At 56.2% G+C, this 13,307-nt stretch overlaps 2 protein-coding genes across 2 annotated transcripts in view; both read right to left on the reverse strand.

The window, feature by feature from the left end:
* Positions 1–13,307, reverse strand: part of ABHD16A (abhydrolase domain containing 16A, phospholipase) — a 536,419-nt gene that overhangs the window by 62,696 nt on the left and 460,416 nt on the right. The gene's annotated exons all lie outside the window — the stretch shown is intronic.
* LOC144275042 (nuclear factor 7, brain-like) lies at positions 1,865–8,528 on the reverse strand. The gene is made up of 6 exons (XM_077834142.1): positions 8,042–8,528; positions 6,391–6,486; positions 4,733–4,966; positions 4,251–4,273; positions 3,722–3,993; positions 1,865–2,209 (listed from the first exon to the last, which is right to left on the reverse strand). The coding sequence occupies exons 1-6, from the start codon at positions 8,468–8,470 to the stop codon at positions 2,175–2,177; spliced, it is 1,089 nt and encodes a 362-aa protein (XP_077690268.1). The 5' UTR covers positions 8,471–8,528; the 3' UTR covers positions 1,865–2,174.

Consider the following 13,307-nt stretch of genomic DNA (forward strand, 5'->3'; position numbering starts at 1 on the left):
ATGAGCCACTCCCCCTGCCCCCCCATGAACAATGCGTCAATCCACACACACACACACACCCCCTAACACAAGCCCTGGGAGGGGGAGGGACGAAGTGCAGGGTGGGGGCAGGACTGACACGTGGCTGATCGTGATCAGCACTGATGTGGGTCTCGACTTGTCTCTGGGGTGGGGGGCCCAGAAAGCTCTGATGTGGGGATGGGGGCACTGGGTTCACATGGGGCTTGAAGTGGCAGAATTAAAGGCTGGGCTGGGAAGCAGCCGGAGGCCAGCTGGGGTGGGCAGAATTGAACCCAGGAGACCCTGCCTAGGGAACCCAGGAGTCCTGGTTCCGCCCTCCCTCCCCCCGACCTCTGAACCCCACTCTTCTCCCAGAGAACCCAGGCATCCGGGCCCTCACCTGATATTTCTGGACGGCGTTTTTGATGGGCAGGAAGTCGTGGCCGCGGTGCTGGGGCAGGTCCCGGCAGATCACGCACACGGGCCCCTCGTCCTGGCTGCAGAAGAGTTTGAGCGGCTCCTCGTGCTCTGCGCAGAAATACCAGCTCCCGCCTCCGCCCGCCTGGGCCCCCTCGTCCAGTTTGAGCAGCCGGGCTTTCTCCGCCAGGCTGCACAGGGCCCGGTTCAGGGCCACCCGGCGCAGGGCGAAGGGGCGCCGGCATTCGGGGCACAGCCCCCGGCGCTGCCCCTTGGGGACGCAGGGCTCCAGGCAGGCGGCGCAGAAGCTGTGTCCACACTCCAGCATGCGGGGGTCCCGGAACAGGGACAGGCAGATGGGGCAGAGCAGGTCCTCCGTGAAACTGGAGACTTCCCTAACTGAGGCCATCACGGGATGGGGACGTCCCTTCTCCCCGGGGCCGGGATGCCGCTGGGCCGGGACGTCCCTTCTCCCCGGGGCCGGGACGCCGCTGGGCCGGGGCGTCCCTTCTCCCCGGGGCCGGGACGCTGCTGGGCCGGGGCGTCCCTTCTCCCCGGGGCCGGGACGCTGCTGGGCCGGGGCGTCCCTTCTCCCCGGGGCTGGGTCCTTGCTGGGCCGGGACGTCCCTTCTCCCCGGGGCCGGGACGCTGCTGGGCCAGGACGTCCCTTCTCCCCGGGGCTGGGTCCTTGCTGGGCCGGGACGTCCCTTCTCCCCGGGGCTGGGTCCTTGCTGGGCCGGGGCGTCCCTTCTCCCCAGGGCCAGGACGCTGCTGGGCCGAGACGTCCCTTCTCCCCGGGGCCGGGACGCTGCTGGGCCGGGGCGTCCCTTCTCCCCAGGGCCAGGACGCTGCTGGGCCGGGGCGTCCCTTCTCCCCGGGGCCGGGACGCTGCTGGGCCGGGGCGTCCCTTCTCCCCGGGGCCAGGACGCTGCTGGGCCGGGACGTCCCTTCTCCCCGGGGCTGGGCTGCCCTGTCTCTGCCCCCAAACCCAGAGGCACTGGAGCCGGCTGCAGAGCAATGTGGCCAGGCTGCAGCTGCAACAGGACCCGCCTCCTCTGCTGACTCAGCGATTCCTCCTGGGGCTGCAAGGTGCCTGCCTCCTGCCTTCCCCCCCACCCCCCAGCCCTGACTCAGCACCGCTTTGTTTTCACCATTCCTCCCATTAACCCTCGCCTCCCCAGGGCTGCTGGAAATGACTATGCACCTCCGTGATTGGCTCTGCCAGCTGCCCTGGCTGTGCAGACAATGTGCGGGGGGAGGGGGGGTCATGGTGAAGTCATTTTGGGGGACAGACTGAGCAAACACCTCCTCCCCCCTTCCTGAAACTGCCCCACAGCAAGCTGTGAAGCCTGGGAACCAGGGCTCGTGTGTTCTATCGCCAGCTCTGGGAGGGGAAGCGGGGGCTAGTGGGTTAGAGCAGGGGGGGCTCGGAGCCAGGACTCCTGGGTTCTGTTCTGAGCTCTGATTTATTTGATTCATACACTTTGAAAATGTCTTCGTCACCAGGTTAATATCGTCCAAAGACTCGATAAAATCAGCTACTCATGCAACACGCAATGAAATGCCGGTGTCCTGCCTGCTGGGCAACCCAGGTACATTTCCATGGCTTGTCTCTCACACTGGCAGGCTAGAGAGGCTGGATCCTGGTGGCTTCACTCTCCACCAAATCTCCCCCCTCAAAATATATGGCAGCTTTTCCTCTGAATCCGAATCTCTGAGGGCTGGGATCATCTGCACAGATGCATCCCAGGTGGTCGTCAGTGCCACGTGATAGATCCATCATGGACTGTGTCTAGAAAAGAAAAATAGTTGAATATTGATACCTTGCAGAGATGCAGCCAGCTCTGGGGTGGGGCAGCTGGGTAACAGCCACACAGCGACACCACATGGGAATGGCTTGCCGCAGTCAGGGTTGCAGCCAGCTCTGGGGCAGGGCATCTGGGCAACAGCCGCACAGCAACACCACACGGGCATGGCTCACCCAGCACTGAGATGCAGCCACCTCAGGGGTGAATCTTGGCTCCCCCACGGTGTCTCCTAAAGGTAGGACTGTGACACTGCACCCCATATTCATCATAGTGGCATGATTATGACATAATTATGATGTATTTTGTACAAGATGTGTCCTGTGAGGTCTCTATGAAAAGTTGTTATTTGCTGGATATGATTATCCTATTTGTATGCATGTATCATTTGTGTATCTGAAGTTATGAATATTGACTGTGTAGCTGTATTTCAAATGGGCTTACTCTGGGTAACACCCACAACTAGCCTTCCAGGTACAACAATGAAGACACTAGGCAGTGCTGATGGCTCATCAACAAAGACAATGGACCACAGAAGAGCTTAGCCTTCCTATAAACATTTCAGCCAGCCTATGAGTAATGGCTTCTATGCCCCAGCAAGGGCATGTGACCAGACCACATGACACTAAACTCCAGTTTGGTGCCTGTATTCTGCCACAAACCAGGCTGGGAATTTAGCTTGAAACAAAGGGGTTCCCGCTGTGTGGAGAGACTATATGAGGTGGGGCGTGACATCATGACTGGTCTTCACTCCCCCACAACTCAACACCTGAAAGAAGCTCTGGAAGACAAAGGACTTGGAATGGGGGAGGGGAACCGAGGCTGCCAGGCAGATGTGGCTTGTGCCTTAAGAATCTGCAAGCCTGCTTGTACCGTCAGCCAGGGTGAGATATGGCTAATTCAAATCCTATCGATCTAGTATATTAAGCTTAGCTTGTGTTTTTGTTTATTTACCAGGTAATCTGCTTTGATCTGTTTGCTGTCACTTATAATCCCTTAAAATCTCTCCTTCTGCAGTTAATACACTTGTTTTAAGGTTTTATCGTAACCAGTGTGTCTTGAAGTGAAGTGCCTGGGAAAATCTCAGCTTGGTGGACACAGGCTTGTTGTGCATATCTTTCCCACATCGAGGGGAAAGCAAACTATATTAATGAGCTTGCATTGTACAGATCCCCATGCAGTGCAAGACAGTATAATTCTGGGTTCATACACCAGCAAGGGTGCAGGGCTGGGGAGCTGGGAAATTGGTTCCTGTCTCCTGTATGTCCTTGAGTGGCTTAGGTAAAGCATTCAGGTAGCTCAGCTGTGTGCATGGCACCACCTGCTGTCATGCAGGGTGATAACAGGGCCTGGAGAGGCTGGCTGAGTCACCAGCAGAGCCGCGTGAGAAGGGCCAGCCCAGTTAAATGGTTAGGGTCACAGCAGTTCCCACAGCTCCCAAACTGCAGTCCGGGGGGTGACAACCCGTCACAAGGACAAGGGTGAGAAACCAGCCTGACCTGCTTGGATGGTCCCCAGCATTTTCTGCCAGGCCTCAAAGTCCAGCGATTCCTTGAATTCCTCGAGAGCTGGGTCCACAGCAACGATATCCCCATCTTCATCTTCCTCCTCCTCCTCGCCATTAGCATCATCTTCATCTCCTTCCTCCTCCTCGCCATCAGCCACATTTTCATCTTCATCAGTCGAATCATCTTCATCGCCGCTGGACCCTTCGTCACTTGCACCATCCTCTTCCTCCTCCTCACCGTGGCTTGACTGATCCTCCCGGACTCTACAAAGAGAGAAATCTACTACAGCAGCCACCTGTGTGTGTGCACACAGATCTCTCTCTCTCTCTGCACACGTACGGATCTCTGTGTGTGAGGGCGGACGCGTGTGTGACGCCATGTGCAATTGTGTGTGTGTGTGTGTACAGATCTCTGTGGGACTCCATGTGTGATTGTGCGTGTGTGTCACAAAGAGAGGAACACGCAGACCAAAACAGTAGCCCTGAAAAGGAAGTGGGGGGAGGGATGGGGACACACTCACCTTCTCATCAGCTCCTTGATGCCCTAGATTAGGGAGAAAGAGACAGGATTGACCCCTGGAACTACCCTCCACAGTAACACTCCATGCCCCGTTGTGGGTGAGATACCAGCCCTATGGGACAGCCCTTTCCCAGCTCCCCCTGCTCAGCCCCAATTCCCACCCCTGCCTCATCCAACCACTACTGTCTCCAGCTGCTTTCCCTCCCTACTCCTTCTTCTGCATGTTCCTCATGTCATACACCTGCCCATCACCCCTAACCTGCTTCTGCCTCGACAGCCTGTTCCCCTCCCAGAGACTCCAGGAGTCCTGACTCCCAGCCCCGCTGCTCTAACCCACTGGACCCCACTCCCCTCCCAGAGCTGGGGATAGAACCCAGGATTCCTGGCTCCCAGCCCCATTACACAATCTCCCATCCCACAGCTCCATCATGCAGCGCCTCCCAGCCATGTTCCCATCTCCTGGCAGATGAAATCCCGCCTCACCCTGAGGAAGGCTGTGTGATCTGAGGTGTCCAGCCCCACCCGGGCCATGGACAGGGTCTCGCTACGAAAGGTCACTTCTTCATCCAGCTCCTTCAGCCTCTCCTCCATCTCTGCTCGGTTCTCCTCCTTCAACCTCCCCACAGTCTCTTTCATGCCCTGCTCCTTCTCCTGCAGGATCTGATGGAGAACCTCAAACTCCTCGGTGATATAGCCCAAGAGGTCCTGGGCATAGCTCTGCAGAGGGTGGAGAAACCAGCAGGAGGTTCAAAACACACCACCGACGGAGCATTTGCAGGAGGCAGGATGACCGGTCCCTCAGTTTCCCCAACTGTACAGTGGGGAGAACTGCACTTCCCTACCTCACAGGGGAGCTGGGAGGGTGAGCACAGGAAAATGGAGTGAGATGGGAATTTATTTGACAAAATGTTTTTTATAGAAAAATTTGGAAAAATAGAAACTGTGTGTGAAACAGGGTTTGGACATGACAAATCTCCTAAATCAGGAAACGTTTGGCAGGGAAGGTGAGCTAAAGGGCCAGGCCCTGTTAATTTAGGGACAGTCACTGACTCCTAACAATAATAATACCTAGCACTTTTCATCCTCAGACCTAGCAGCCCTTGACAAGTTTTCCTGGCTCTGCCAACGTCTGGGGTCTGCTCTGTAATCCTGAGTCCTGGCTACTGGCCTGTCATTAACGAGCATTCATCAAAAACCAGACTTGTGGGAAAGGCTGATTTTTCAAAAGGGGGTTTTCCGAAGGAAGTCAGTGTCATAATCCCTGTCTGACAGGTAGGGAAACTGAGGCACGGATTGGGGCAATGACTGGCCCAAGGTCATCCCGCGGCAGAGCCAGGAATAGAACCCAGGTGTCCTGAATTCCTTGCCAGTGCTCGAGCCACGAGGGCAGAGGTGGACAAAATTTTTGGCCCGAGGGCCACATCTGGGTGTGGAAATTGTATGGTGGGCTATGAATGCTCACGAAATTGGGGTTGGTGTGTGGGAGGGGGCGAGGGCTCTGGCTGGGGGTACAGGCTCTGGGGTGGGGCCAGAAATAAGGATTTCAGGGTGTGAGAGGGGCCTCCGGGCTGGGCCATGGGGTTGAGGTGTGGGGGGGGGGCTGGCTCTGGGGTGGGGCTGGGTATCAGGAGTTTGGGGTGCAGGAGGGTGCTCTAGGCTGGGGCAGGGGGTTGGGGCACGGGACGGGCTCAGGGGTGCAGGCTCTGGGTGGCGCTTACCTCAAGCAGCTTCCGGAAGCAGCGGCGTGGCCAATGGAAATTGCGGGGACGGCGCTTGGGGCAGGGGCAGCACGCAGAGCCCCCTGGCTTCCCCTAAACGTAGGAGCCGGAGGGGGGACAGGCCACTGCTTCCGGGAGCCACGGCATGCGTGCGTGGAGTGGACCCCGACCCCGCTCCCCGGTTGGAGCAGGGCAAGCCACAGACCCCCAGCAGGAGCTGGAGGGCCGGATTAAATCGGTTGGCGGGCCGGACGTGGCCCACGGGCCGTCGTTTGCCCACCCCTGCCCTAGGGTATGTGGCATCGCTCTCCTAGGCCTATAGGCATGGTCCAGCCAGTAGGAGGTGACAGCGAGCCCACACTGTAAATGTAGGTTAAAGCCTGACCCAATCTCGGGACCATATGAGGGGGATTTTGGCAATACCTCCAGCTCTGCTATGTTCTCCTGCTGGCGGCACTGGTCCTCAGTGACCGAATTCAGATTGTCCTTCAGGGGGACGAGAGATGCCTTCAGCTTGTCCTGTGCGGTAGAGAAACCCACCCGTCAGCGAGGTTTTTTACCCTTTCCTCACAGGTCAGGTTTTCTCAACCTTTGATCATTTTCGTTGCTCCCCTCTGGACTCTCTCCAGTTCGTCGACGTCTTTCCTCAGGGGCAGCGCCCAGAACTGGATGCAACATGGCAGCTGAGGCCTCACCAGGGCCGAATCGAGCAGGACAACGACCTCCCGCGTCTTACATACGACACCCGTTCATACACCCCAGACGATCAGCCTCTTTTGCAGCCGCATCACCTTGGTGACTCATCTTCAGTTTGTGAGCCGCTGGACCCCCCAGTCCCTTTCCAGCAGCTCGACCACCTGGCCTGTCGTTCCCGGATTTGTAGCCGTGCATTTGATTTTTAACTTCCGAGTGTAGTACATTGCCCGTGTCTTTATTGAATTGCATCTTGATTTCAGACCCATTCTCCAGTGACACAGCAAGGAGTCCCCCCATAATGAACTGGCCCCCCAGCTGATGTAACAAGACAGGAGCTGTGCTCGGGACAGAGTCCGGGAGCGTCCCCCTGCCTAGTTTGATCTACTTAGACCCCAAATTCCCCTCCCAGAGCCGGGGATAGAATCCAGGAGTCCTCACGTCCAGCCTCTATCTTCCAACCCAGTAAATCCCACTCCCAGAGAACCCAGGCGTCCTGGTTCTCAGACACCACCCCCCCCGCCCCACTCTAACCACTAAACACCACTCGACTCCCAGAGAACCCAGGTGTCCTGGCTCCCAGCTCCCTCCCCCCCTCTAACCACTAGACCCTGCTCCCCACTCAGAGAACCCAGGCATCCTGGTTCTCAGACCCCCCCCACTCTAACCACTAAACCCCACTCCACTCCCAGAGAACCCAGGCACCCTGGCTCCCAGCCCCCCTGCTCTAACCACGAGACCCTGCTCCCCACTCCAAGAACCCAGGCGTCCTGGTTCGCAGACCCTCTGCTCTAACCACTAAACCCCATTCCCCTCCCAGGGAACCCAGGCGTCCTGGCTCTCAGGCCCCCCGCTCTAACCACTAAACCCCACTCCCCTCCCAGAGAACCCAGCTGTCATGGCTCTCAGGCCCCCTACTCTAACCACTAGACCCTGCTCCCCACTCAGAGAACCCAGGCATCCTGGTTCTCACACACACCCTGCTCTAACCACTAGACCCTGCTCCCCACTCAGAGAACCCAGGCATCCTGTTCTCACACACACACACCCCGCTCTAACCACTAGACCCTGCTCCCCACTCAGAGAACCCAGGCATCCTGTTCTCACACATACACCCCCGCTCTAACCACTAGACCCTGCTCCCCACTCAGAGAACCCAGGCATCCTGTTCTCACACACCCCCCGGCTCTAACCACTAGACCCTGCTCCCCACTCAGAGAACCCAGGCATCCTGTTCTCACACACACACCCCCCGCTCTAACCACTAGACCCTGCTCCCCACTCAGAGAACCCAGGCATCCTGTTCTCACACACACACACCCCCGCTCTAACCACTAGACCCTGCTCCCCACTCAGAGAACCCAGGCATCCGGGCCCTCACCTGATATTTCTGGACGGCGTTTTTGATGGGCAGGAAGTCATGGCCGCGGTGCTGGGGCAGGTCCCGGCAGATCACGCACACGGGCCCCTCGTCCTGGCTGCAGAAGAGTTTGAGCGGCTCCTCGTGCTCCAGGCAGATGGACCATCCGGACCCTTTTCCGCCCGGCTGGGCCCCCTCGTCCAGTTTGAGCAGCCGGGCTTTCTCCGCCAGGCTGCACAGGGCCCAGTTGGTGGCCACCCGGCGCAGGGCGAAGGGGCGCCGGCATTCGGGGCACAGCCCCCGGCCCTGCCCCTTGGGGACGCAGGGCTCCAGGCAGGCGACGCAGAAGCTGTGTCCACACTCCAGCATGCGGGGGTCCCGGAACAGGGACAGGCAGATGGGGCAGAGCAGGTCCTCGGCCAGGCTGGACGCGTCCAGAGCAGACGCCATCCCAGCCCCGCGCCCTGAAATGTCCCCCGACCGGGCGGAGCCACGGGCCCCGGGGCTTTTGCTTTCGTTTCCCGCACACACATGTACACCGCCCTGCCAGAGGAAAGGGAGAGCCCGGCAGCTGTCACCGCCTCGCACGCTTCCGCCGGCTGTCCAAAGTTCAGCTTCTTTTGTTTGCATAAGTCAGAAGCAATGTCCAGAGCTGGAGGTAGAACCCAGGAGTCCTGGCCCGCCCCGGCTCTAACCCACTAGACCCCTCTCCCCTGCCAGGGCTAGGGAGAGAACCCAGCAGTCTTGGCTCCCAGCTCCCCCTGTCCCGCTGCTCTAACCACTGGACCCCACTCCCCTCCCCTCCCACAGCTGGGGAGAGAACCCAGGAGTCCTGGCTCCCAGCTGTAACCACTGGACCCCACTCCCCTCCCCTCCCACAGCTGATGAGAGAACGCAGGAGTCCTGGCTCCCAGCTCTAACCACTGGACCCCACTCCCCTCCCACATCTGGGGAGAGAACCCAGGAGTCCTGGCTCCCAGCCCCCACCTCCCCCGCTCTAACCACTGGACCCCATTCCCCTCCCACAGCTGGGGAGAGAACCCAGGAGTCCTGGCTCCCAGCCCCCACCTCCCCCGCTCTAACCACTGGACCCCATTCCCCTCCCACAGCTGGGGAGAGAACCCAGGAGTCCTGGCTCCCAGCTGTAACCACTGGACCCCACTCCCCTCCCACAGCTGGGGAGAGAACCCAGGAGTCCTGGCTCCCAGCTCCCCCCCACCCCCGGCTCTAACCACTGGACACGACTCCCCTCCCCTCCCACAGCTGGGGAGAGAACCTAGGAGTCCTGGCTCCCAGCTGTAACCACTGGACCCCACTCCCTTCCCACAGCTGGGGAGAGAACCCAGGAGTCCTGGCTCCCAGCCCCCCCCCCCCCACTCTAACCACTAGACCCCACTCCCACAGCTGGGGAGAGAACCCAGGAGTCCTGGATCACCTGCTGTACCCCCATCCAACCTCTCCCTAAACCAATGTGTACAGGGGTCGGGGGGGTGGTACAAGGTACAGCCGCTTTCTACACCCCTAATCCCTCCTGGAGCAGAGGCTGCAATGAGGGTTTCCACCAGTAGGGTGCAGTCGTGCTCTGAGGTATGACGTAACCCCTGCTCCCCCCCACCCCACCCCACCCCACCCCACCCCACACCCACAGTCTCCTGCTGCTCAGTTTACAGGGTCCCTCCTAACCGGCTGCAACTTGCTTTTCATCTGTTTGTTTCTCCACTCCCCTCTTTTCAGTCTCTCTTCTCTACCCCACCCCCCTCTCCCCAGTTCCTGGCCTGCTCCCCAGCTCTGAACCAGGTCTTCCCACCCTGCAGCAACTCTCATCTGTTCATTTTCTTTCTCTCTTTCCTCCCCATTCTCACCCGCCCCTGTGGGGAGCCAGGTCCTACCGACTTTCAGCCACTTTCTCTTTTTCTTCCCCCATCTGCCTCCATCCCTCCAGCCTCAGTTCTGTGACTGGGTCCCCTCCCTGCCTGCTGCCATTTACCTGTATTTGCTCCGTCTCTCCTTCCAGCCCTTTTCCCCCTAGTTTGGAGCTGGGTCCTGCCAACCGGCAGCAACCTTCCAGGTCCTTCTCTCATTCGTTTGTTCCTGGACTCTTCCTTTTCTTGTTCCCTTTGCTTGGATTCTTTCTTTGTTCGCCATTCCCCTTTCCCCAGCTTGTAACGGGTTCTCCAACCCACCAGTCCGCATTCTCTCTCTCTCCTTCTTTCATTCCTTTGTTCCTTTTCTTTCCTTCTTTCAGGGCCGGCATAAGGGAAAATGGCACCCGGGGTGAACTTGTTTTTTGGCCCCCCGGCCCGTGTGTGTGCAGTGCCCCCCAAAATTGTTCCGGCCCCCGTGGGTGCACCCCATTGCCCCTGGCTCCCTGCCCTCCCTTCACCCTCTAACCCCTGTACCCCTAATCCCCGCACTTCCCCTGCACCCTGTGCCCCAATCCCTGTATTGTGCCCCCTGCATCTCTAACCCCTGCACCCCATCCCGTGCCCCTAATCCCTGCACTCCCCCCTTTACCTCAACCCCCCCCACATCCTGCGCCCACATGGGGGATGCCCTGCTGCTCGCTCCCCGGAACGCTGCTCCTCCACGCCCCCCAGGGGGCTGTGAGGAGGGGCGCGAGGAGTGACAGTCAGGGCTCCCGGCATCCAGGTCACTTTCCGCACCTGGGCTGCATAAGGGGAGGGCAGGAGAGCAGCGGGGAGCAACGCACTGCCACATGGTGACCCCCCGACCGCAGCGCCCTGGGCAGTCGCCCGGGTGGCCCACCCCCGAGGCCAGTCCTGCCTTCTTTTCCCTTCCTTCCATCCCTTTTTCTCCCATTTTGTAGCCTGTAGTACCCAAGGCCCCCTCCCAAGCCGCACTGATTTTCATTCTCACTCGGTTACTCCTTTCTTCACTACTTTCTTCTTTCTTTTCTAAATAGCCACCTCTCTTCTTCCCCCGTTTGGATCCAGGTCCCCTCCCAACCTGAAGCAACATTCATTCGTGCATTCCTACCCACGCCAGAGGAGCTCACCCAGCAATTCTGGCATCCAGCCCGTATCTGGTGGTTGAGCTAGAATGTATTTTGGATAAGACCAATTTTATCTTGATTTACAGACTCCAGGGAATTAGGAATCCACCAAGTTCCTAAGTAAGTTGTTCCAGTCGTTAATTACCCTCCCTGTTAAATCATTGCACCCTTTTTGTAAGCTGAATGTGTCTAGCTTCAAATTCCAGCCATTGAATCTCATTCTACCTTTGTCTACTAGATTAAAAAGCCTGCTGCACTCAATTTTCACCCCATGTGGGCCATGATCAAATCACCTCTTAACCTTCTCCTGGATAAACTAAATAAATCGGGCTTGTTTAGTCTGTCACTATAATGCAAGTTTTCCAAACCTGGAATCGTCCCTGTGGCTATTTACTGAAACCAGGGGTGCCAGAACCGGGGAGGTCGGGGGGGATCATGCCTGCCCACTTTTTTACATGGGCGTAGTTTGCAGACGGAGGGCTGCATTGCCCCCTCAAACTGAATAGTGTAAGTCCCAGAACAAATCCAATTAGACACACCCTCATTCAATAACGATTTCCCATTGAAAACTATGTCTTGAGATTTATCAGTATCTCAATTTTTACCCATTTCATGCGGGCTGCATTGATCTTTTCAGAGTGCTAATTTTTTTAATTGGGATGTTGTGTGGTACAAAAGTCTTATTGTATTATGTCAACAGAGTTACCTTTCTCAACATTGTATATATAGATCAACCAACCAAAGTTGTGAAATCATCAAAAAACAGTATCAAGTTTGTCTGACAAAACTTTACAACCTAATTCCCACAACTTTTTATGAGGAAAGCAACTTCAAGGACACAGGTATAGAAAATGCAAAGCTTTTATTCACCACATAAAAGGAAACAACTAAACAACAACAACAAAAATCTATATATTAGTGTAAAAATCTTTTTTTCTCTACTCGCCAAATATGTACAGATCCCGTTTCCAAATAACAATAGTAAAAAAGAAGAAAAAACTACCAAGATTAGCAAGGAATTTAAAAAATGAATAAAAAGCATTTGACAGGGTTGTGTGTGGGTGGAGAGAGACAAAAACATACACCTCCAAATCATTAAATCTATATCATAGTCACCAATATTTACTCCTTGGAAACAAAAATATGACCGGTTTCAGAGTAGCAGCCATGTTAGTCTGTATTCGCAAAAAGAAAAGGAGGACTTGTGGCACCTTAGAGACTAACCAATTTATTGTTATGACATTTATTTATATGTTAGGGGATTTCAGAGAAGTCTAAGGAAATTTAGTGCTCAAAAGCTCATTCATTTCTATGAGCACTTCACTCACCTTCACCTCCTTTGGGAAGCTTTGCAAAGTGATTAGTGATTTCGCACCTTAAAGGCAGATTTTCCGAGAAGGCCCTTTGGCGTCGTGCCTCTTTCCCTCTACAAAAATGAATGCACCCTAAAACACTAGTCACCAGTGAAAATCTCACTGCCCCCAGACTCTGTAGTATGTTATCTACAATCTCTTGCTCCAAGTCTCAGGAGGAAGTAAAAATTAAATTACAAACAATGATGCCTGGATCCCCAGCTGGTGCCAACCAGCAGCAGTTGCACTGATGTTGACGGCATCAGCTGGGGGATCTGGCCCTGCTAGAACAAACAGTGTCTCTTGCTTTATTAGGGCAGATCACTGGCCCCCTCTCGACCAGTCTCCCTCCTCTGAGGGTGGCCTGGTTGCCTCCAGGCTATTTCATTGTTGTCCCGTACCTTCGCCCCACCCCTCCCTTCCCCGTCCATGTCAGTAGCAACTCCTACATCCAGTGTTCAGTTCACCCCAGTGCCATGACACCAAGGCACTATTTTCCCCCCAGTGTTAGTCCAGTCCAAGTGAAATTAAAATAATACAGAAGTCTGATCCCCAAAGCCAGTTCTGCCAAGTCCCTTTTGGAGTCATCCCCGCTGCAGAACGGCAGTGGGGAAGAAAGAAAGAAACAGCCTCCAAGGGATACAGAGGGGAAGAGTAAAAAAGAGGGAATGAGGGAAGGGAGGAGTAAGGAGCAAGGAAGGGTAGATGGGAAAAAAGGGAGTGAGAGAAAGAGGGATTGAGAGACGTAGAGGGGATGAGAGATGGTGACAAGAGAGAAAGTGAGAGAGGGACATGGAGTCTGTGTGTGAATGAGTGAGAGAAAGAGAGAGTGGGATAATGAAAAAAGGATGAATAGATAGAGAGAAGAAGAAATGTATCGATAGAAAGGGTCAGGAATGCCTGGAGAGAGAAGTGAGCTAGC

The sequence above is a fragment of the Eretmochelys imbricata genome, chromosome 14 (assembly GCF_965152235.1).
Source record: "Eretmochelys imbricata isolate rEreImb1 chromosome 14, rEreImb1.hap1, whole genome shotgun sequence".
Classification (NCBI taxonomy): domain Eukaryota; kingdom Metazoa; phylum Chordata; order Testudines; family Cheloniidae; genus Eretmochelys; species Eretmochelys imbricata.

Coding starts and splice junctions, on each gene's coding strand:
- LOC144275042 (XM_077834142.1), bottom strand. CDS start 8,470: ATGGCGTCTGCTCTGGACGCGTCCAGCCTGGCCGAGGACCTGCTCTGC. Junction 6,487..8,041: donor ACGCCGTCCAGAAATATCAG/GTGAGGGCCCGG, acceptor TCTACCGCACAG/GACAAGCTGAAGGCATCTCT. Junction 2,210..3,721: donor GCTGGGGACCATCCAAGCAG/GTCAGGCTGGTT, acceptor TTTCTTTTCTAG/ACACAGTCCATGATGGATCT.